The sequence below is a fragment of the Kogia breviceps genome, chromosome X (genome assembly GCF_026419965.1).
Source record: "Kogia breviceps isolate mKogBre1 chromosome X, mKogBre1 haplotype 1, whole genome shotgun sequence".
NCBI lineage: Eukaryota > Metazoa > Chordata > Mammalia > Artiodactyla > Physeteridae > Kogia > Kogia breviceps.
This window is the reverse complement of record NC_081330.1, coordinates 3,664,090-3,689,274: the sequence shown is the minus strand read 5'-3', so window position 1 is coordinate 3,689,274 and position 25,185 is coordinate 3,664,090. Positions and strand designations below refer to the sequence as shown.

General features: G+C 42.9%; 1 protein-coding gene across 16 annotated transcripts in view; it reads left to right on the top strand.

Annotated features, from left to right (window-relative positions):
* MTMR1 (myotubularin related protein 1) overlaps positions 1–25,185 on the top strand; it is a 520,398-nt gene that overhangs the window by 3,905 nt on the left and 491,308 nt on the right. For 6 of the 16 annotated variants that reach the window (XR_010838680.1, XM_067023586.1, XM_059051096.2 and 3 more), the window contains exons 2-5: positions 2,309–2,414; positions 20,328–20,403; positions 22,772–22,866; positions 23,665–23,772. Coding sequence is in view for 15 of the 16 variants with exons in the window: in XM_067023586.1 (XP_066879687.1) it covers positions 2,309–2,414; positions 20,328–20,403; positions 22,772–22,866; positions 23,665–23,772 (385 nt within the window). In the remaining variant the exon portion in view is untranslated. Of the gene's footprint in view, positions 1–2,308; positions 2,415–2,952; positions 3,062–14,335; positions 14,360–14,997; positions 15,025–16,543; positions 16,598–20,327; positions 20,404–22,771; positions 22,867–23,664; positions 23,773–25,185 lie in introns of those variants that run through there. The other 10 variants (XM_067023588.1, XM_067023587.1, XM_067023589.1 and 7 more) reach the window with 10 other exon arrangements.

Here is a 25,185-nt window from a genome sequence, read left to right as displayed (position 1 = left end):
GTCACGGAGCTAGCTGGTGACAGAGACAGGACGCGGAGCCAGGCCTCCTGTCTACCAGCCCACCATGCCACACTGCTTATAACTCTGTTGACCAGGATGCTTCTGGTTGCAGGTACCAAAAACACAGATCATTCTAGCTCCAGCCAAAAAGGAAGTGTGTTGGCTCCCATCACTGCTGCAGCCAGGGTGAAAGATGGCCGCAGGCACGTTCAGAGCCAGAGTTGCAAACATTGTGGACGAGGCTTCCCATCTCTGTGGGTTCGTCGAGGTGGTGGACGTGGGGAGTGGCCTCCGCCAGGGCTGGGGGCAGGCCTACACAGCTCCGGATCCAAGAGGAAAGCTTGGGGTTTCTCCCCTCCAAGTGGAGCAGGAGGGGCAAGGGTCCCCCTCCCCCTCCCGCAGAACCCTATGAAGTGCGGAGGGCGACTCCCTACCGTAGATGGAAGTGTCCTCATTAGAAGGAAGGGCAGAGGAAGGTACAGGATAACAGCACCCCTCCCGTCCGTGGTGGGTGAACAGGTGGGTTCCTGCTGTTAGATTTGTGCTCAGGCCCAGGTGCTGGCAGAGGAAAAGGCAGCTTGGCAAGACGAGTATGGGAGAACCGGACAATAAAGGTGCCTTAGCCTTTAAGAGGAAACTAATATCCCTCCCTTTCCCCTCCTTCTTCCTCTTACTTATTAATTGTGGCAACTAGAGTCTAGGCGTATGACGGGAATGTCTGCGCAGTCAGCGAATGTTTTGGCTTATGTTTTTGGCCCCACAGATAACTACTAGGCCGTCCCAGCCAGAGCGTGCAGTTTAGATCCGCTCGCAGAGCCCGTCACATGTCTTCATTTCACTAGTTACGTTAGTTTACACACTGCCTAGGGATTCCGGGTTTTGTTTATCCTTCCAATACACGAGTGTGGATTTAATTAGTGATGAGATTTTCAAAGGTCTGGAACAGTGTTTACAGTGAAAGCTACCTGCAAGGTAAACTTTCAGAAGTATCTTTTGCCCTTTTACTTGATTTCTTCAGTGCTTTCATGAGTCGAGAGAAGAGCCTGGCCTCTGGAGGCAATTTTTAATTCCCTCAGTGCTTACTTTGCTTACGTGGTCCTTTAAGTCAGATGAGCACAGCCCGACCACTTACCAGCCGTGTGACCTTAGTCAAACGCTAGAGCCTTAGTTTTCTCCTCTGTAAGGTGGGTCACTGTGAGGCTCGGGTGAGGCTGTGTGCAGAAATGTGTTGAACATTTGAGAGCAGCACACAAGCGCGAGATGCCGTTTTCTCTGCGTCCTTGTGTTCTCGTATAAGGCAGTGGCTAGCATCTGTGGCGCTGGCCTCTGTTTTGCCCTGTGGTTCGGTGAGTTGGTCACCGTTGGTGGTACCATATCCTGGAAGGACAGCCCCACCACTTTCTCACGGGCCATGTCGCCACTGCACCTCAATGTTCTCATCCCAGAAACCTGTTGGCTAGTCCCCGTTCTGCCTTCTTATCACATGTGGTTGTCAGGCTCTGATATCATAATGGACTGGAAGAGCCTTTTGTAAGTTGTCAGAGCACTTACAGAAATGTAAGGTCGCATTATTACTACACACAGGGCATAACTTTTCTAGTCTGTTCTTTTTCAAATCATACAATCAGCTTTGCTCCATTAAGAGTCACTTTGAGGGCTTCCCTGGTGGTGCAGTGGTTGAGAGTCCGCCTGCCGATGCCGGGGACACGGGTTCGTGCCCCGGTCCGGGAGGATCCCACGTGCCGCGGAGCGGCTGGGCCCGTGAGCCGTGGCCGCTGAGCCTGCGCGTCCGGAGCCTGTGCTCCGCAACGGGAGAGGCCGCGACAGTGAGAGGCCCGCGTACTGCAAAAAAAAAAAAAGTCACTTTGATTCACTTGAAATTACATCGTTTTCTACATTTAAAACCACCAGCATGAAAGTGATTGCATTTTTGAAAAGCATATGCTGTAAGACAAATATTTCACTTTAGAATTAATTTTCTACTTACATTAAGAATATTCACTCTATATAATTGTAATTGAGTGATATTTTATTAAATGCTAGAAAATAACATACTTAACTGTCTGAGGCCTAGAATCTTAACCTTAACATAAATTGGTTGATTCATTTCAAATCAACCTGGAACTTAATCTTACTTCCTAGTGGTCAGTCGATATTTCAGTTCTTACATTAAATGTAAAGGTAACCAAATAGTCTAATTAAAGTTCATTCTCTAAAAAAAGAAATGTACATATATCCCTAGTCAGTGCTCATTTTTCTCACTCAGAGCCTATGTCTTAAAATATTTTAATTGCACTATTTCTTTTAGTCCTACAGGATCACATGTTGAATGGTGTAAACAGCTTATAGCTGCTACAATTTCTAGTCAGATTTCAGGTTCAGTGACATCAGAAAATGTATCCAGAGATTACAAGGTAAGCGGAATTGAGTCCTTAATTCCTTTTCAATATGCTAAGTAGCCAAGAAGCATTGCAGTTTTAATCTGAGTGAGACTTTGGCCCCTTGATGCTCACCGGCCATTTGCTTGGGAACAAGGGTGAAAGGTTCTCTGTTGTTAGAGATCTGAACTTTAGAAGAGACATTTTTAGCAGGATCTAGTATATGTGATCATAGTTTTATAATTGAGAGGAAAAGCTGACTTTCGATTATGATCATTCTTTTAAAACTCCAGATCCATTTTATTATTTGATTATATATTATATTTTTAGATTTGATTATAATAAATGCCTATATTTTCTTTATTAGTATTCTGAATTTCAGAAAATGTCTGATAGATAGTATTTCCCTAACTTCACAATTTGTTTCTGTATTTATGTACTACCTATGGGTTTTCAGCATTAATATGTGATACTAGAATGCAAAAAACATGCAAATTCTCAAGAATGTTGTATGGGCAGCCTCATTTTTTAGTCCTTATTGAATTGAGAAATCTCTTCTTGTTTATTTTAAAAGTTGGATTCCCTGCTTATTCTAAAGTTAAGAGTGATAAGCTCCTTGTCAGCAGAGACTGGGGCTCTTTTTCTCACCACTGCTCCCCCAGCACGATCCCGGAACATAACAGGTGCTCAATAAATTCTTGTTGAATCAATTAACAAATAAAATGCTTGCGTGCTCCATCTTTGTTAAGGCTAAAGACTAACTTTGTTTTAATGTCAAGAAACTATTAACAGGTACATTAAGTGAAACCATGTTTACATTTCAGTAGTACAGTTTGCTTGAATTGAGGAATCAGTTTATTATAGTCATTTTTGCCCACTAGTAAGAGAGAATAGATTTTCACAAGTATGTATGAATTACATTTTAGTATCCTGTCCTAGGTCAATGGCTCTCAAAATCATAGTCCTTGCCAGGCATCAAATCTTACAAAGAGTTCAAGAGCTACGATAACGATCTTAAGTCATTCTTAATAGCTGTGTTGAAGGGCTCTAGCCTCACTTCCTCTTTAGCCCATCCTGTAACAAGTGCAGAAACTGACTCCAGAGGCTGTGTGTAATTGAGATTTGGCTATGGTGCTGGACTTGCTTCGTCTAAGCCACTGATGCTGATGCTTATGCTTCCCCGAGGAAAGCGTGGCTGGAGATGAACAGAAATTGGATAATATGGCCAGCCAGAAGAGTGGCAGTATAGTTCTTGATAAGTTTCTCGGCTATCTGCTTTTCACGTTTGCCCACGTAGGAGGAGCTGGGGCTCCTGTTCCTCAGAACCTGACTGGGCAAAACGTGACTGCTGTTTCCAGGTGGGAGAAGCATTTGCTGCATCGCCTATGCCTGAGTGGCTGGTCACTGGGCAGCTGCTGACCCCACTGGTCCCAGGCGCCCTCTTGCCCCATGTCAGCAGAGAAACTGCACTACTGAGTGGAGAGGCTCAAGGACCCATATTGGCAGAGAATAGCTCTTAGACCTCAGATTGATTTTCTTTATGGACAATTATGTGTTAACTGTAAGGTTTTCATTATGGTTGAATAGTTGTTAGTGCTGTGTGGGTTCTAGAAAAGGATGGTGACTGTGTGCATAGCTGTCTAACCTCTACATTAATAGATCAGACCGAATCTATACTTCAACATGAAGCAACTTAGGTTTTTTAAAAAAATTTTTTAGTTTATTTATGAATTTTGTATAGCAGAATTAGCTCGTGTTGGAATGGTTTAACAGATGGTATTGAGAGAAAAAGAAGGCTTTTCTATATTTTGTAAATTGAATTTTAAGTACCTACATCAGATCATTGCTAAAGCTTTAGATGAATTATTGTAAGAGAGCATTTTTTAATCATTGTCTTTGTTAGATTCGCCCTGTAACCAAGTGTGCAAATTTGGTGTTAAATTTATAATTCAGGAGTTGTTATGTTTTCTTCAAGGAGAGAGTTCTTTTAAATAATAAAAGCATAAAATGTTTCTAAACCACAGATAATTTTACATGCTATGTGTAAAGTAGCTCTTAGAATCAGGGTAACCAGCGTGGGCCTTTGGGACACCTCTGGCATGGGAGCCGTGCATGGGGTTGGTCCTGAAGGTCCAGATACAATTCCTTGAGGATTTAATGTGCAGTCATCCGTTGATAATATTTGAAATGACATATTGTGCAAATATCTTATTTGAAATACACACTCAATTTGGGGGTTAATTTATTATAGGTTAAACTCAGTGTCAGTAATGAAATGGGAGCAGATGTTTCTGCAGAGCAGAGCACTTGCACCTCGATTCGGAGAGCTGACCGTGTTCTCAGTTGTAGGCTGCGGCAGCAGCCTCATCAGCCCTCTAGCATGTGCAGTGCTCTGTGGTTTTGTAATACTCTTTTGACATATCATCCATTTACTTCTTAAAACAACCCAGTGAGATGGCTTTTATTATAATCATCATTTAACAGATGAGGAAAGCAAGGCTCAGAGAGGTTAAGTGACTTGCTTAGTATCATGCAGTTAGACTTGGGGTTTGAATCCAAGTCATCCTATTGAAAGGCTAGAGTGATTTTTAAAATTTTCTACTGCCTTCCTGTTCACTGTTTTTCAAACTGTGGCCCTTGGGTGTTCCCACACAAGCGCTCCCTGGGGTGCATGCAGAAATGCGGCTTCCATGGTCCCTGTCCCCTCAGTGAATCAGAATCTCTGCAGGTGGGGAACAGTGTGTCTCATGTGTTTCTTTCTTTCTTTTCTTTTGATGGTTGTTACTTATTGTTACTTATTTTTACAAGATTGGGATTATATCCTACACATTATTGTTAAATTTGCTTTTTTTAAATTGGAGTGTAATTGTTTTACAATGTTGTGTTGGTTTCTGCTGTACAATGAAGTGAATCAGCTATGTGTATACATATATCCCCTCCCTCTTGGACCTCCCTCCCACCCCACACCCCATGCTGCCCATCTAAGTCATCACAGAGCACCGAGCTGAGCTCCCTGTGCTATACCACAGATTTCCACTAGCTACCTATTTTACACGTGGTAGTATATTTATGTTAAACCTAATCTCCCAATTCATCCCCTTCCACCCCGGTGTCCACACGTCCATTCTCTACATCTGCGTCTCTATTCCTGCCCTGGAAATAGGTTGATCTGTACCTTTTTTCTAGATTCCACATATATGCATTAATATACGATATTTGTTTTTCTCTTTCTGACTTACTTCACTCTGTATGACAGACTCTAGGTCCATCCACATCTCTACAGATGACCCAATTTCGTTCCTTTTTATGGCTGAGTAATATTCCATTGTATATATGCACCACATCTTCTTTATGCATTCATCTGTTGATGAACATTTAGGTTGTTTCCATGTCCTGGCTATTGTAAATAGAGCTGCAATGAACATTTTGGTGCATGACTCTTTTTGAATTATGGTTTTCTCAGGGTATATGCCCAGTAGTGGGATTGCTGGGTCATATGTTAGTTCTATTTGTAGTTTTTTAAGGAACCTCCATACTGTTCTCCACAGTGGCTGTATCACTTTACATTCCTACCAATGGTGTAAGAGAGTTCCCTTTTTTCCACACCCTCTCCAGCATTTATTGTTTGTAGGTTTTTTGATGATGGCCATTCTGACCTGTGTGAGGTGATATCTCATGGTAGTTTTGATTTGTATTTCTCTAAAGATTAGTGATGTTCAGCATCCTTTCATGTGTTTGTTGGCAATCTGTATATCTTCTTTGGAGAAATGTCTATTTAGGTCTTCCATCCTCATGTATTTCATTCATTTATTTATTTAATTTTATTTCATTTCTGGCTGTGTTGGGTCTTAGTTGCAGCCCATGGGATCTTCGTTGCGGCATGTGGGATCCTCCACTGTGGTGCGCAGGCTCCTCATTGCAGCACGCGGGTTCCTGAGCCCGTGGGCTCTGTAGTTGTGGCACGCGGACTCTCTAGTTGTGGCCTGCGTGCTCAGTTGTTGTGGCGGGTGGGCTTAGTTGCCCCGCAGCATGTGGGATCTTAGTTCCCCAACCAGGGATCAAACCTGCGTCCCCTGAATTGGAAGGCAGACTCTTAACCACTGGACCACCAGGGAAGTCCCTATTTGTTTTGTACAATAAATTGTAAAAAGTTCAGCTTCCCTAGGTTTGTATCTGTTGAAATTGGTGATGAGATCATACATTTCTGGTACATTCCCACACACCTGAATAATTAGCAACTCATGTTAGATTTTAGAGTATAGTTGTTTTATTATTTACCCGTGTCATAAATTGACAGCTTAAGGTGAGATCACCCAAGGTGTGGTAAGAATATCACTGGCATCATATGAGATGAGTTTAGATGATATGCCCATGGACATGTTTTAACAGTTATGTAATTATTTTAGTGTGTAGTAGAAAACCTGGCACATCAGACTTGTGATTTAATGGGTATTATTGCTTAAAGCCAGGCGAAAGATGAAAAAAGAGTGGATTTAAAGTCAACATAAAGGGTTTCCCTGGTGGCGCAGTGGTTGAAAATCCACCTGCCAGTGCAGGGGACACGGGTTCGAGCCCTGGTCTGGGAAGATCCCACGTGCCGCGGAGCAACTAAGCCCACACGCTGCAATGAAGAGTAGCCCCTGCTCGCCGCAACCAGAGAAAAGCCTGTGCGCAGCAATGAAGACCCAACACAGCCAAAAATAAATTTAAAATAAATAAATAAATAAAGTCAACATAAAGATAAATACTAATATTAGTACAGGTGATATGCATATAGCAAACCAGACTTGTAGAGGTGGTATATAAGATGACAGAAGTTTGGGAAACATTGTCCCTGTTGAAAGAGTAGATAGCTGTTATGTGGATTATGGATTAACTAAATTAATAAATGTATGCCTTAATGCCAAGTCATCCTGAAGATTTACCTGATAATTAAGACTACTAGAAGAAATGTAATAAAATGTTTTGTTTGCCCACCCCGCCAACTACTAACTCAGTTGCTTCCATTTTTAACAGGCTAAGAAAGAGTACAAATCTCTCTCTTGAATTTGTCAAAACATTTAAGAACAAGATCTGAATGTAATGTTCAAAAGATTAGATGAAAAAATACAGTTATAACTTGTAATGAAACATTTTTAGGAACTATTAGCAGAAGTGACACAGTTGATCAGCTTCCATTGTTTGCAAAGCAGAACTAGGGCAAGCAGAGGGAACATAGTGGAGTAGTACAGACGGTACTGGTTAGCTTTGTGACCTTGTATAACCTCTGAGTGTCTGTTTCCTTTTGTGTAAAGTTAAGAGAATTTGGATTAGATTTGAATTCTCTAAATTCCTTTCTTTCTAGAACATTCTTCAATTCTGTTTTGTCCAAAAGGATTTGATTCTGGCCAGCCTTCAGGAAATTAGGACACTATAGTTTTAATGTGATCATACTCTTTCCTGTGGCTCCAACATCGTCGTCATCATCATCATCATCACCATCGCCATCGCCATCACCATCACCACCAGCCCTCTGTCCCTCTCCTCCTGTTTCTCCTACTCTCATCCCTGCAGACACATTAGCTAGATCTCTTCCATAAACATTCTGAAGAAAAAGGAGAAAGTGGAGAGAGTCCTATACTAAATTTAATCATTTAATAGGTTAGTACAATGATTAAACTCTGGATCCTAAACAGAAATTTCCAGAAGGGTTTTGGAGGGAAGTGGGATGCAGTGTGTGGGAAAGGCTTCATTATTGCTCGGGCTCGGTCTTAGTTAATACTTCTTAAACTGAGTACTAGTCTAGAAGGAGGGAAGCTTGAGCACGATCTTTTCGAATCCATGACCATAGTCCACTGTTAATAGCTTGGCCTTGTGATCTGTTTATTAAATCAGACTTTGCAAACACAGATGTTTACAGGGTATAGCTAACAAGCGAAACAGACATGGCTGTGGAGAACTGGAGACTGCAGCATGTCCCCCTAAAAACATTAAATTACAAAAACAACCCTGTTACTGCCTGTTTGAGCAATAGGCCTCCAGTTTGTAACCACTGTAATGTCAAAGTACTGTCCTATCTCTCAGGATTACTTGTGGAGTAGAATTATTTCTTAAAAATATCAAGATTTGGGCTTCTGCTTCTGGAAAGATGGAGCAGATGTACTTTTTTCTTATTTTTCACACTCAGTACAAATAAAAACCCTGGACATTATCTATAAAATAGACATAAGAATGCCTTGAAAGGTAGCGAGAAGAAGGCAGACCGGTTAGGGACCCCAGGACCTAAGGAACGACAGGGTGGTGCTATCCCTGGGTTATGTTTTTGCCATATATAACCCAGACTTGTTGCTGAAGAAGCCAGCAACCCAGAAAGGCCAGCGGCTGCAGACAAGAAAAGCCTAGTCTCTCTAGCCGAAGGACAGGAAGGGGGCAGCTGAGTAGAAAGAAAACTTTTAGAAACTAACCACTGTGCTCCGGCCCCACACCCAAACCAGCAGCAAGGCCAAGCGGGGAGCCTAGATTCCACCATTGCCAGGCTGTAGCAACGCACAGTGACCCCTGCAGCTGTGGTGTCGGAGGCCTGGTGGAGAGTCAGGGCTTTCACTACCACCCACTGGCAAGGAGGCCGCACGTCCACTGTGGTTACAGTGCTGTCAGTCATGAGTGCTCCTGCCACTCCCAGCTGGGCAGGCATGGGCGGAAGCCTGACTGGGAGCTAGAGCTCTCACCCTGACCCAGAAGTAACTAGGAGACCCCTGTCCTTTGGTGGCAGCATTGGCCGAGAGGGGAACCTGGACTTGTACCCGCACCTGGCTGTATGAGGCAGTGCTCACCGCCGCCCCTCCTCTCGTGGAGCAGCGGCAGAGAAAGCAGCTGCAACAGGAGGGTTACGTAAGACCCGCACTCGCATAGTATTCAAAATGGCCAGGTTTCCACTGCAAGTCACTCATCATACCAAGAGCCAGAAAGATCTCAAACTGAATGCAAAAAGAGAATCCGTAGATGCCAGAACCGAGATGACAGATGGTAGAATTATGTGAAAAAGATTTTAAAGAAGCCATCATAAAACTGCTTCAATAAACAATTACAGATATGCTTGAAACAATGAAGACATAGAAAGTGAGAGACAAGAAACAGGAAAGTTTCAGCAAGAAAATGAGATAAGAACCAAATGTAAATTTAAAAACGGAAAAATATGATAAAAAAAGAAAAAACAAAACCAAACCACCAAACCCTCAGTGGATGGGTTCAACAGCAGAATAAAGAGGACAGAGACAGAATTGGCTAAATCTCAAGGGAATTACACTGAGTAGGAAATGCCACTCCCAAGAGATCACATACTGTATGATTTCATTTGTGTTAACAGTCTTCAAGCGACAAAATTAGAGAAATAGAGAACAGATTAGTGATTGCCAGGGGCTAAGAAGGGGAGGGGCTGGGAGGGAAGTGGATGTGGCTATAAAAGGGCAGCATTAGGTGGTGAGGAAATTGTTCTGCATCTTGGCTGTGTCAGTGTCAGGGTCCTTGTTCTGGTATTGTTCTATAGTTTTATAATATGCCACCATCAGGGAAATTTGGTGACATGGTACACTGTACATGGAATCTCTCATTCTCACAACCGCTTGTGAATCAACAGTTATCTCAACATTAGAAATTTAATTTTTAAAAAGTCAAGATTTTTACAGACTGCTCAGTGACTCTATATTGCATGTAGAATAAATTTTGATTAATGTTTCTAACAACTCATGATATATCAGAAGTATTATTTAAATGGAGCATATAGTTATGCGAATAAAGATGTTAGAATCTGGTTAGTGAAAAGGGTATCAGCAATTATCCTGTACTAGTTCAATTGCAAGTCTGCTCATCCCTTTTGTACATGGCAGTTGGGGCCAGCATGCTTCATTGAATGGCTCATTGGTCACATTTCCTGGAGGGCTTCAGAGAGTGGAGAATGATTGTTTCAGGCTAGGGTTTGACAAAAGAGTCAGGCCAGGTTCAGGTGTGCCTTGTTTCCCAAAGACGAGGGTTGTATTTGGATGACTGGTTGAGATTTGTATTGGCCTGTCTTTGGCCTCTGGCTGCAGCCGGTAGTGAGGAGTAAGTTGTGCGGACTCCTGCTTACTGAGGCTCCTGCAGCAAGTGGAGCGATCTCCTGACCCAACAGGTCAAACTCTTTAATTCATTTTGTAGTGGTCTGATTGCTAAAGCAGAATTACTTTATAGACTTTAAGCCTAAAACAGAGAACAGTGGTGTTTTTACTCCACTATTACAATCTTTTCGTGAAAAGAAGCCTCTTAGAGGCGTAAGCTCAAAGATAACTCATTTATTAAAAAAAAACCACAAAACTGATATTTATTTCACTTAGAATCATATGGTTTATCAAAAAGATCATAAAATTTGGAGTCGGGGCACTTTGCCTTGAGTCCAGCCCTGTACCTGACTAGCTGCCCAAGAAGTTACTTTACCTTGCTGAGCCTCAAGTGTCCTCATCTGTGTAGTGCGTGTTACAGCAGAGGTTTAATGTATTAAAAAGGGCACCATATGTATGAAATGCATACAGTGCTCATTTACTGTATGCTGTTACTCTATGAAAATGTATATGATATGTAAAAATGACTACAGGAGGAGTGTATTGTCATTGCTGAGTGCCAGCCCACTTCCATAAATGTGATGTGAGCGCCTAACATGCGCAGGAGCGGGGCTGGGCTGGGCTGCGTGGGGTTCATAGAAAAGAGACTCCAAAAAATACAGGACAGGCCATTCTGGGCATTGAGCCTTGAGGGCATTTGTCAGCCTCCTCAGAAAGGGAACAGGTTTAGGTAGGGCTGTATGGAGATTAAGAGCCTGGGCACTGACACCAGTCAGCTTGGGTTTGCATCCCCACCCTCTTAGAACTCTTGTGACACCAGATGTGTGGGGTTTTCCCCCACACTGATGAATTCTGCAAAACCAGCTGAGTGTGCTACAATTCAACTCGATTCTGATACTAACCAGAGTTAGTGCAGACCCCACAGGTTAAGGGTTCAGTCCCACAGAAGTTCTCACTTCAGATGCCAGTTTCAAGTAGTGGGTACCCAGGTTACCCACAACTTCTGCTTAGCTTGGCTACAAATCAGGGGTTCCCACAAGTCCCTCCTTGAGTCCCATCATTTGCTAGGAAAACTGACAGAACTCAGGTAAACACTGAGGTTTACCAGTTCATTGTATAATAAAGAATATAAAGAATGATACAGCCTGTGCGGCTGTCTGAGTTCTCGAGGGCTGTCAGCACTGGAGGCCGATTTGCCCCCCACCAAGTTTAGGTTGGGGAGATGCTTTCTGAAGTCTTCCAATGAAGCTTAAATGACTCCTAGGGTTTGAGGGCTGGTCAGGACCTCGCAGCCATTCGTAGACTTGTTTCCTTTCGTACATGTAGAAACTGAGGCCGAATGCAGGCACACGGAGGCCCTGTGAGTCAGCCAGTGAGAGCTGGCCCCAGGCCGCCTGACTTCAAACCACCGCTCTCTGGCTTCAATCAGCTTCAGATTCAAGAAAAAGGAAATGAACCTCCCTGTGCGCCCGAAATGGCTTATTTTAGGAGAGATGAAAACTATAAAGCAGAAACACGTGGGTATCAACTCAGGTGACCTCCATTGACCTTTCCGGCCTCCGACCAAGGGTAGCAAGGACTTAACATAAAGCAGGTGAAGAATTGTGTGGGTGGCAAAGCAGACGAGCATCCCGCCCCTTTCCTTTTGATTTAGCTTCTCCTTCCAGTAGCAAAAGGCTTGTTGATAGCGGTATATCTCCTGCATCTAAGGCCAGTTATGCTGCTTGTGAATGCTGCTTTCCAGCTGTCAATTGTTACTATCACTTTATAGACAAAACGTTACAAAATTAATTGCAGTTATAGAACAAAAGTGAAAATAATAACCTGTTGTTGCAGAGGTTTGGAGGGAGCAAGGAGAAGCGAGGGAAGAGGTCCTGGTATTGCTTTCTTCATCCACCCTTGAGCGAGTTAAGAGAAAGCAGATGAACATTTGAAGGCTTTAGTTAATGTGGCTTAATTACAGCGGCGCTAGGCTGAGGCGGTGTAGTAGTACTTGGCTGTAAGTACTTGCTCTGAAACCTTGAACTTGGCCAGGTTACTTAACTGTGCCTTCGGTTCCTCATCAAAAAATGGGGCCAATAATAATTTTTATCTCACAAGGTTGTTCTGAGAATGAAATGAGTTAGTACATACAAGGTTCTTAGAAGAGTGTCTGCCCCGAAAAAGTATTTCATGAGCTTTTTTTAAAATGATGCAGCTGCTGCAGAAGGACAACGATAAAAAACTAAAAATTATCATTTCAGTCAGCAGAGATGGGGAAGAGGGAGGGCGCAGTGTGAGAGAGCGTGCTTTCCCACCCAGCCAGGCCGCCGGGCGCTGCTTACGGCCGACGCGTCCAGAAGTAGTGGTGTGAGCGTGCTCAGGGTTACGGAGGCCCCCCTCAGGCTTAAAACAAAGCCTCGCCAAACGTGCTTATCACTGACACATGAAGCTTGGGAGGGGAGACTATTTTGACTTCTTATTACCATGTATGTCTCATTTTGAGGTTTTTTTATTAACATAAGCATGCATTTTATTTATTTTGTACTAACTTTCCTGTTGTAATTATCATTAACAAATGATAAACTTCACATATTTCAAGTATACAGATTGATGCGTTTTGATAGGTGCCCACTTGTGAAACAAGCACCACAATTAATTAAGATGATAAACATATTCATCACCACCACCCCCTCAAAAAAAAAGAGCCAGGTTTAAGCTTCTTCGTCTAAGTAGTCTATATTTAGGAACTCCTGGGCTTTAATTCCCTTTGAGCTACAGCATCCCTTAATTCAGATACCTTTTTTACTTCAAAGAGTATTTTCTTCTACTGGTAACAATGATGAACTCTATATTCTCGTGTTCATGTGATCTTCTTATCTTTCCTGAGTAAAACCTATAAAGCTAATAAGAACCTACAGTGATTTCTTTTAAAGTGATCTGTTTTCCATAGAACCTCCAGTGTTTATCGTATGTAACAATGATCAGATTTCAGACTCGAGAGTGGGGAACAGATGATTCATGTCTTCCTCAGACTGTTGGCACTATTCGCTTTTCAAAAGTTCGATCCATCCTCTGGGCTCTTTCCCGGAACGCTCATTCTGCACGTTCGAGTAGGAGTCACAGGAATAACCTCTCTACAATCAGTGTCCCGATTTAGTAAAGCTCGGCTTTCCCTGCACGGAGGCTGCCCTCCCCGGCCCTCCCCTCCCCGCCAGGTACCCTTTCCCAGCTGAGGCCCCCCCTTCCGTATGCAGCGGGGCTGGGCTGGTGTAAAGGGGTGGGCACCTTCTCCCTGTGGAGCGGCCGCGTCGGGGAGTTTAATTCTGGATCCCAAGTGCGAAATGGAAATAGATTCCTCTAGAAACCAGATTAAGATTTGTGCTGAACTAGGCTTCGTGATCCCATTAACACTGCAGCTGAGCTGTGCTCTGCGCCAGCTGTGGGCGCTTTTGTGGTTTCTTGGTTCGGTTTTGTTTTGTTTCTGTGGGCTGGTTTGGGAGCAGAACCGCCCTTTTATATCATTGTTTCTATGTGGAAAATGCGTTCAGTATTCCAAACAGACACACAAATGAACTTTTCACACACGGCCTGTTCACACTGTCTTGTAATAGCCCTTGACAGAAGGGGTTTGTGTTTAAATAAAGTAATGTAGTTTGTCTTAGCCTAAGGGCAATAAGTTTCTCCAAGTCATAGACTTGCCTGCAAATTATAGGACAAACGTGTTACGATTGATTGGCTATCGAATGGAGCTTACAGGGCAAATGTGTTAGGATCGATCTGCTCGGTTTTATTTGGAGTATATTATGATGTTTCTTAGGGCAGGGCCTGGTGAGCTTAATGGCATCTTTCACAGGTCAATAGTGACGCATCCGTGATGATGATGTTCTGTGTTTTAACTGACAGGTTTGCAGGAGGCCTGACATAAGGGTAAGGATATTTGGCTTTCAGCACATGGGCCTCCTCCTTGTGTGTTTCTGTGCTTGATCGAACACTTAGTCTATTTAGCGTTCTTTGCCTTCTCACTGATTTTATGAGTCACTCAGATCAGTTTGCTCTGCTGTGTCATAGCTTTCAGTGTTCACTAGAAATGCTTTATTTGTTACAATGTTTCTATGTGCAGAAAAAGCCAATGTGTGTGAGGGCAGGGTGCTAAAATTGTTACCACTGTGCGATACTGACTTCTGTTGTGTTGCGTGAATTCTGACCGAATGGGCATTCATGGCACCGGGTTTATAAGGCTAGGCCTACAGAGTCCTCTTACTTTAACCTCGTTGGTCACGTAATTCATGCTGAAGTATTTAATAACAACAACAAGAACAACAACAAAGGGGTCAGTTGTCCTCCTTCCTGAGTAAGGAGATCTAAGTAGGATTTCAAGTCTTGATTACAAGATCAAGGAGGATTTCCTGTTTGCATGCTGAATCCCAAAAGCAGAAGTGCTAATCTTGAAGATAAATTTAGCAAAATCAGCCCCATTTAGTATTTCTTAAAATATAGAGGTAGCTGTTACAGCTAGTAGATTATAGTTTATAGTTTCCTCATGATTTTCCTTCCCTTTATTTCAGAATATTCATAAAGCAAGACAAAGATTGGTAACGTGCATGCATTTAAACCTGAGTATCAGATGTTGAAAATTAACCTGTTTCCATTAAATGAGAACAATGTGGATTTTGACAGAATCATTTCATGACTTCAGTTTTAAAGTTTTAATCTTATTGAAGCCAATGAAGTAGTACAAAAATAAGCAGGTTAAATCAAATTCTTGTTATTCTAGTTGGCTTTTCTTTGTTTAATTTTGTTTTTATCATGTTTTCTTTCGCTCATGGGAATCATTTTCTTTCACTGATTCACATTGTTAAATATTAGTGTTTGGCTTTACACTTGCATGGACTGTGAAATGCTGTGGCGTTTTTGTTGTTGTTGTTGTTTAGTCATTCATTCTTCTGTTTAAAAATTTTTTTATCAAAGAATGATTCCGTTTTCTTTGTATTTAAAAAAGGAATGTAAATTTTAAAAACCTGGCTGCATTTAAAAAATTGTCCTGCTCTGAGGGGTAGCAGTACCAACTGTTTACTAAATTCAATCTGATGATAAAGTATAAAAATATTTTAAGTAGCTATTTTATTGTATTGACACAAATGAAAGGTGGGAAAGAGTAAATTCTTTTAAAGCTTTGCTACTTCTTCACTGCCTCTTAAAGAAATGTAGTCATTAGAACCAAAGTTTCTTGAAGGAAAAATATATTGATGCTAAATTCTAATATTTTCAGCCTCAGAGACTTGATACAACTTTTAAAAGGTGTTATAATCTTGTCATCTTCAATATTCATGCTCATTATACCACCTGCTAAACTAAAAGTCCAAGTTTTTAGAGTTTTAAAAACTGATTCCATAAAGAAATTAAATTAAGAAGAGTATACATGTAAAGGGATTGGAAAACATTTAGATAAAGATATGTGACGCTTTTCTTCGAAGCACATTGATACTGTAATTAGAAAGATTTAATATGGTTTTGAGTCATAAATCACAATATTTAATTAGCAATAAGTAACAGAGTATATGTATGTACCTGCGTATGTGTGACCCCAGCATGTGATATGCGCATGCTCATGTGTGCGGAAATGTTGTTAATTCCAGTGGTGCTGACCCCTGGACAGCATAATAGTTCCTTTTTAAAACACTGATCTCTGAACTGCCTTTGTATTTTGGCTTGATTTTGTTCCTTGCCCTCTGTGGTATGTTTTATTTTCTATGAGCATGTTATGCGTCTGTTATTTTGTTTCTTGGCTGTATGCTGCAGTATTGCTTGATTTTAAAAAGACAGTACATTCTTTGAAACCCGTGATGTTTGTTTGCTTTTCATTTTTGTACCCCAACGCAAACACAGAATAGATACTCCATTTTAGGGTGAGAATGCTCTAGATGGCCTACACGTTCTTTCCTTAACTCCAAGGGGGAAATGTTGGGATGTGCAAAGCCATGAAAGGTGTGTCGAATGTTACATGCTTACTGTCTCTTTAAAAAAGAACTTCGGTCCTTTCACCTGTCTGTTTGCACGTGTTTCTCTTTCCCCTCTTTGCCTTTTCTTGTCCATGCACCTGGTGCTGTGCAGGAGATTCAGGAAGAACACAAGGGCTACCCTTCTGAAGCTGAAGCTGATCAGGTGGCAAGTTCTACGTGTTCATCTGTTTGTAGTTACAGATCGTGTATTTAGAAGCCATTTCATACTAGATTTCTAGACAATCAGCAAATGCTTTTTCCACTACAGTAGTACTCTCCTGTCCAAGTTTGGTAGATTCCATCATGACATTATTTGCAAAAATTGGTTTATCCAACATTTTGTCAACCAGAAATTTGTTCATCTCTGCCTCTTGGTTTTCCCAGGTAGATTTACTGATGAGGTTAATGCGCCTCAGTCAGGACAGGATTCTGAAGTGCCTTCACGAAGACTTAGAGGGGACAGATGCATATGCTAAGGGTGCCCCTCGAGGGTGCAAACTTTGCTTTATTCAAATTTGCAAGGTCTGTACCCAGCACAGCGCCTGGCACGCTGTAGGTGTTTGTGGAATGAGTCCATGTATTTTACAGAAGAAAAAAAATCATTCATCGAGGTTTCCTGAGTGCTTACTCTTTGCTCAGTACCTCTGGGCTCTCAGGAGTGTTTAAAGCAGCAGAATTTCCCCAAAGCTTATGTGTGAAACCTCTAGAAGAGCTGCTCTAGGGAAGCACGGCAAGCTCTCTGTGCTCAGTTGTGCCTTTGCCTGGCCCACCCTCCTTCGGTGACCGTGGGAGCGCCCTGAAGAGCCAGTTTGAAAAGCACTGCTTTCGGCAGGCGGCTGTTACAGACACTGTCCACCCAGCAGCCTTAGGTTCAGGAGGAGGAGAGAGTAGTGGAGAGGCCAGGAAGTTGATGGGCCTTCAGCTGGGCCTTCCTTCCGGGTCTCCGGCACAGGGTTGGGATGAGGTCATCAGAGAGAATTCCTCAACTGGGCAACACCTTGAGCAAAAGCACCAAGAGGGCTGGGTGTGTTCACGAGACACATTTTATCCATAAGGACATTCCTTCTTTGATTATGCTGTACACGGGTTGGATAAATCAAGGGTCAAATCATGTCCTGTGCAACTTGGAAGTTGCAGTTAAAGCTTAATATAGCACAAGTGTGAGTGCTATCTCTTAACACCAGCTTATAGAGGGAATCTACTATACTCGCAAAACAGTGAGCCTGGAAGAGCCGTTCTCCTCGCAAACTCCTATGCTAAAGCTGAGTGTCTTTCCCGTACACAGCCAACCTTTTATGGGGATACCTGAAGCAGTAGGATCAATTGATTTGTTTTATTCTGATAGTTGCTTTTTCATCACTTAACGAAGCATGTCCCAGGTTTAATTATCAGTGAGAGGTTTGTCTCACTCTGTCTCACCAGCACGTTCATGCTTCATATAAACGCACAAGTATTTCAAGCCAGATTTAACGTGATGATCAGAAGAGAAGAGAAACCTTTGATCTCCACCCTCTATCTTGAGAGCCTGGTACCTTCTCAAAGTGGTCCCAATCGCTGCCCCTCCCACCCATCACTGACACTTTATTAGTTAGTCCTGGGTTGAGGACTTTAAAGTGTTTGACATGACTTGCTATCAAGCTTAAAGTAATCAGACTTCCCCTCACCTCTTCCAGATTCAATTGATTAGAACAGCTTGCTTTAGTAAATATATTTCAAAATAACCTATTCCCATTTATTTTTAAATATCAGTTAAGGAATTTAAGTCTGCATGATAATATTTACCCATTAAAATAAGCTTTAACAGTGTAACACTCGAAGTTATTTAAAACTTGAATATTGATTAAAATAGCTTTCTGACTTTGTAACTATATTATAAAAATAGTCACTAGTTTAGGCAATAAATTAAAGAAAGCAGACTCTCAAAAAAACGCTTCTATTACGATTGGTGATTTTTTTAGTGTTTCTAAAACTGGACATTTAGAAGTATAAATATTGGTTTATGCTTTATTGTGTCAAAGATGTGTTTCCAAATCAGGTGTGGGTATAAATGCATCCACAAACACTTCTCTGTGTCCCCTTTAACAGTTCTCTATGTCCCTAAAAGTGTTGATTGAGAAGTGTCTGAAAAACCAACCTGAAAACTAACACACCATTGTAAAGCAATTGTTTAAAACATTGAAAAAAAAACCCAATCTGGGCTAAACATTTAAACTGAATAAAATTGCTTAGGGGAACCGTGAACACTAATCTGTCCGATTTTAACCGTGTATCTTGAGGAGGAGGGTGGACTGTGTCATTCTGTGCCCTCCCCGGATGGACATACCTTGACCAACATTTAGCATTGAGTTTGCTCTTTATATTTTGACAGTTTCCCTTCTTTATTTTATAAAATTGGATGAACCTACTATATATAGTGTTTTTAAATGGACCTTTAAGTCCCTTTATAAGATATATTGAAATATTCTTATAACGGTGAAAAATAGTTATTTTGAATTTCCAATAATTTTGATTAGAATTATAAAAGATATCAATTTTTAATATTTTGCTTCACAAAATCATGCTGAAAACTTAGCATTGTCTAATCTGTTTTCTGCCGGACACTAGTGACCTCCTGATGTTAACAGGTATTTTTGGAGAAAGCCCCTGACGGACTAGGTAGGGGAAATGCACCATATACTCCAGCGCCCTCTGGCCGGCTCGGCATGCATTAACACGCTGAAGCCTTGCCTCACAAGCAACAACAAACAACAACAACAACAACCCCAGCTAAACTCGTTCCCTTTAACCCAGCATTTCCCCAACTTTTCCCAAAAAGTCCTATTCACATCTCTTGGGAATTTAATGCTCTATGAAACACAGCTTGGGAATTGCTGGGGTTTTGAACACCTTATTCTTATTCGTGACACGTTATGTCAGAGATGCCCAGGAGAAAGTGACCAGTTTCCTTGGCAGCATCTCCCAGTGCGGCAGTACCTTGGAATTGGCACCGAGCTCAGGCTCTGGTCCCCAGCACTGTAGTTCAAGAACACCATTTTCTCAGCTCCCTTGAGTTAGCTGGTACTATCCAACCGAGCTTGCAAGAGACTAGCTACCGGGCAACAGTGCAGATCTGGACATTTAGAAATGTGGGCATGTATCCTTCCAGCCATCCAAGACATCCTTTTCCTAGTGGCATTGTAGCAGGAACCCCGATACCTCATTAGCAATTTGCTTGGTGAGATGGAATCAGCGCAGAGTGAACTGACTTGGGGGAAGCCTGATGAACACACCCTGCTCCACAGGAGGGAGTGGGTGACATACTCTTGTCTGCCAGATGAGGGCGCATTCTTGTGGCCTCGATGGGATACACACTGACAGGCCCACTCGCCCGTCCCACCTGTATGCTTTGTGCAGACGCAGGTAGCTGGGCTGCAGTACAGAAGCCTAGGGCTTTCCTTAGTAAGAGACCCCTCCCTGGTTTCTTGTTAATTAGACTTTGGGGTTTCCCACGCACTCTCATAGCTGGGCCATTTCTACAGCTAACTAAGCATCTGCATCTAACGTTGATTTTGTCTGTATTAGTTTCCTGCTCAGAAGGTAACCTTTTTTGACCTTATTTCCAAATTCTGGAGGCACCTTGTAATAGCTGTCTGTGTCATGATCACAGTATCTATCTGTCACGTCAAGCCATTTCTGTATTAATGCTTTCTAACTGTGAACTTTAAATATGTGTAACAATTTGCTAGACTATGCAGCATGGTGTCCTGTGATGCTGAGCTTTGAAACTGTCTTGTACGGGGAGGGGAGCATACATTTTGCACGCTTCTGTAGCCTCGTAGCAAGAGCGCAGAACACTACCATTCTTCCCAGGTCTACAGTTGGAAAGTGAGATTTACTCCTGTTTGGTTTCTTGCCAGGCTCTAAGGGATGGAAATAAGCTGGCACAGATGGAAGAGGCGCCTCTTTTCCCAGGAGAATCAATCAAGGCCATTGGTAAGTTTAACAAGTGCACTTTGCTTATAGAGATCCATAAAATGGCATGGCGCTTTACTCGCAGGCACAGATGATGTATGTGCTGGAGATCAGCCAGGCCAATTTAATTAGGGGACAGATGGACTAGACCTAGTCATTCTTATTAATGTCATCGTGACCTCAAGAGATAAGGGACTGTAGAGGATACGTTTAAGCTCCGAGCGAGTCTTAGGTAGCAGTACCAACAGAAGAGGGTCCCGCTTTTCCCCGTGAACTGAAGGCGGATGAGACTCTCACGGTAACGTCAGTTCGCTGCTTTGTTGGATGGCTTCACTATAAGGAAAACGTATCGACAGACGATCCGTATCATACTTTTAATGATAGTTTTGAGAACTTGGCAAAGACATTTTGGTGGCTTATAAGAGTCCAGAAGGGACAATTTTAGTGCAGGAAAAGGGCATGTGTCGCCACCCTGGATTGTGAGGGCGACGGCCTGAGGCAGATTGCCGGGGCTGGAGGGGTGCGGGCAGCCGGCTGTGGGCTCTTTACCTCACGATCGCCGGGGTTAGGTCGGACGGCCTGGTTTGCGAGGCCGAGTGTCACCTTCTTCCCTCATGGCTCTCTCCCAAAGGCGCGTGGCCGGGTCTCAGAGCATGGTCATCTTGTGTTGGAGCAGCTGGGCTCTCCTATCCGGACCTCCAAACAGCTACCCCTGCTGGGCAGCCTCGTCTGTGGCTCAGGACTCTGTTCAGCCCGACCTGAGTTTCGAAACTGTTTTTCTCTTTGGCTTCTGGAACTTCATTCACTCCTGGTGCTCCTCTGGCCTCTCTGGGCTTTCCTCCTCTGGGAGCGTTTCCAGCCCTGCCTCTGTGCTGCTCTGGGAACAGTCTGACTACAATGCAGAGCTAATTATGTCATGCCTCTTCTTCTCCGGACAACAGACTGCACAGATTTAAAGTGAACCTGAACAGTTTTGACACATTTATACACCTGGGAAATGATCATCACAGCCCAGATAATGAACATATCCATCAGCCCCCAGGAGTTTCCTTGGGCCCCTTTATATCCCTCTCTCCCATGCCTTCTCCCCCTTCCCCAGGCACTATAGGCTAGTTGCTGTTTTCTAGAGTTTTGTAGAAATGGAATCATTGAGTATGTTCTTCTGTCTACTTATCCCATTCTGCATAATTATTGTGATAGTCTTCCGCATTGTGAGTGCCATGGGCCAGCAGTCATGCCTTTTCATTGCTGCGTAGTACTCCACCGTGTGGCTACACCACAGTGTGCTTATCCATTCATCTATTGATGGACGCTTGGGTTGTTTCTGCTGTTTGGCTCTTACAAATAAAACTGCCATGAACACTCATGAACAAGTCTTCTCTGGCCTCGTGTCCCATCATCCTCGTGCACCCTTTGACCCAGCCACACTAACCTCTGGCAGCTCACTGATCTCTCCTCCCTCCCCTCCCCCGCTTCCCTGCTGAGTTAAGTCATTCCTTTTCTGAGCTCTTATCACATTGAGTCCACATGGCTCTGATAGCATTTCTCAGGCTATATGGTAATTTTCTGTGTAGTATCTCTCACGGGTCACCTGGTGGGCAGGAACCTTGTCCAGTTATACCCAGAACCCCAACGATGGGAGCCGCTTGGTATATAATGAGCTACAGGAAAGTTTATGCAAGTGTTTTGAGAATTTGGCTGAATGGCATCTTTAGTACCATTATTCATCCCCTCGGACTCACCTGGAGCTGTGTCCATTCCTGCCATTTCAATGGAACAGCACTTTGGGAAGATGTGGTATCTTTGTGATAGGTGTGAGCTTCTTAACATTCATAGGAGTCACGTATGTTGTTGATTTTGACGTGAAAGATACTGATATTGATATTAACATTAAGAAAATAAAATTGATAACGGAAGCTGATGAAGAATTTGAAGCACTCTTTTCCCACTTCATTGATGTGGTTTTGGTTTTTGTCTTCCGTAAAGCAGTTTCTTTGGAGGTGCATCAGGGGACAGTGTTTAGCTTTAGTTAGTTTTCATTAGCAGTGATTTATGAAATGGTAGCCCAGGTTCTTCAGAGTTTAATTAATGTGTTTTTGAATGTGAGTAATTTATCACTCAGGGAAAATGTGAACCACTTGGAAAAAAATGACAAAATGTAACTTATTATGAGGCCTTTTACTTAAAACCTTGAGTCGCAAATCAAAATTTTGTTTTAAAAAATGGAATTTTATTAGAAGACTATCCATCTATGCCTTTATTTAAAGTAATGAAAGAATTTAAATTCCTAGAAAACTGGAATCACAAATTTATATATTTGGAAACTCATGTTAAGGTTTATTGACACAAGTCAATGGCAGTAGATGATGTTTGGGGTTTTTTCTTTCAGTGAAAGATGTCATGTATATCTGCCCATTTGTGGGAGCAGTGAGTGGCACCCTGACAGTGACAGACTTTAAGATGTACTTCAAGAGTGTAGAGAGGGTGAGTATTGAAAAGCGTGTTTTACTGTTTTAAAAACTGCAGAAGAAAGTGAACAATAAAGAAGACAGTAAATAGTATCCCGAAATCCCATCACCCTGAGAGAAACAGAGGTTCACTTTTAATATGTGCGCATTTGCAGGCAGATTTTGTATCTTTTTTTTTCTTTTTTAACATCTTTATTGGAGTATAACTGCTTTACAGTGCTGTGTTAGTTTCTGCTTTACAACAAAGTGAATCAGTTACACATATACACGTGTCCCCATATCTCTTCCCTCTTGCGTCTCCCTCCCTCCCACCCTCCCTATCCCACCCCTCTAGGTGGTCACAGAGCACCGAGCTGATCTCCCTGTGCCACGTGGCTGCTTCCCACTAGCTATCTGTTTTACACTGGGTGGTGTATATATGTCCCTGCCACTCTCTCACTTTGTCCCAGCTTACCCTTCCCCCTCCCCGTATCCTCAAGTCCATGCTCTAGTAGGTCTGTGTTTTATTCCCATCTTACCCCTAGGTTCTTCATGACCTTTTTTTCCCTTAGATTCCATATATTTGTGTTAGCATACGGTATTTGTTTTTCTCCTTCTGACTTGCACTTAAACCTGCGCTGGGGGTGAGGGGGTTGTTTAATTGTAGTCTCGACGTCTACTTCACAAAACAGGTTATAAATCAGACTTCGGTGTCTTAACCTGGACCGAGAGGAAATCCGAAGTAAGCAAACATGTTTTAAGCCAGCGAAGACTTAGAATGGGAAAGCTCTGTTAGCCGACACTGATTGACATTCGTGTTAATTTGTGAATCCAGGACCCGCATTTCGTCCTCGATGTCCCCCTGGGAGTGATCAGCAGAGTTGAGAAGATTGGAGCGCAGAGCCATGGAGACAACTCTTGTGGCATAGAGATAATGTGCAAGGTACGGTCCAGACACGAGAGAAACTTAGAGGGGGCGGCTAGCTTGGAACTTCTTCACAGCCTTTGGACAGTAAGAGGGATTCGGACATTAGTGACTCAGATGTTTTCAGGACCCAGAGACCTCTTCAACCTTTCATCAGCCATTTCAGACCATTATATAAGCCGTTGAAGCAAACCGCTTCTTTTCCATTGAAGTGTTCTAATTAACATGGACCTGTAACCTAGGCGGTGACGATATTTGTTACATTTCAGAGAAATCAAGTGGAAGGCAGAGATCAATAATTTTTCCAGTTTGTCGTGATAAGACTAGTTTTCAGTCAGAGACTTCCTAAAGGGACAACAATATTCATAAATTCTGTGATTAGAAACACTTAAGTTTCTTGGCTATGTTGGAATTTGCACCTGAGCCATGCTTATTTTTGGTTTTCGCCCCTTCCTCCAAGGGGTTAAGTAAAATTTGTGTGACAGCTTTGATGAGGACTAGTCATTTAAGAAGCGCCTTAACTGATGTTTTATTCCCAATGACTTTGCCTCGTGGAATACAGTTTATTAACAAACCCACCTAAAATACCAGGCAAGGGATCCTGCCTTCAGCATCATCAAGGTCCCTTCCCAACTTGGGGTTTGGATTAGATTCCTGCCAGTCTGTTTGCTTTGATCAAATCTCTGAGGAGATCTTCCTCTGGTTGGCCCTAGACTGCAGTTGAATCCACTCTTTCAAATAACGCTTTACTGTGCCAGGTCGGGAATCTGCTGGCTTACTAGGGCTCACCTTGGGCACCGCACGGCAGTCCTCCCCTGGGACCAATCACTGTTGTCCTGATTCTCAGTCCAGGGCGCCGTACGCAGAGCAGTGCGAAGCCGTTGCAGAACTGAAACCAGAGGGGGGGGTTGATCCGTTCTGCAATTCTGGAACAGGTCATTTCCTTACTCAGAGCTCTTCGCTAGCTGCCCATTACCCTTGGGCTGGAGGAAAAACTTACGGAGACCCCGCAGTGTGAGCCGGACTTCCTTTCCTCGGCAGCTCCCTCTCCAGCCACCCTCCCCTTGTTCTTGCTATCCAGGTTCCCAGAGTTGCTCACACTTGCCTTGTACCCCCCAATCCCCACCCCACACAAACTCCTGGGCCTTCACACAGGCTGTTTCCTTTGCTTGTGACGCCTTTCCCTCTGAGCAATCCTAAATAGCAAGTCAGCTCAGTCAGTGAGCTGGCACGTGTGTAGCCACAGTAGCTTGGAGGGAGGGCACAGCAGGAACTTAATGTCACCTAGGCAGATATCCTGTGGCTGTTTTCCTATGGTATTTCTTGTGGCTGGGGTGAGTTTTGGCTAATAGCAGCTTTAAAATGTTTTCCAGCCTAGAATTACCAGGGCCGTGCTTAAACAGGTGATATGCAATTCAAAAAGTACAAAAA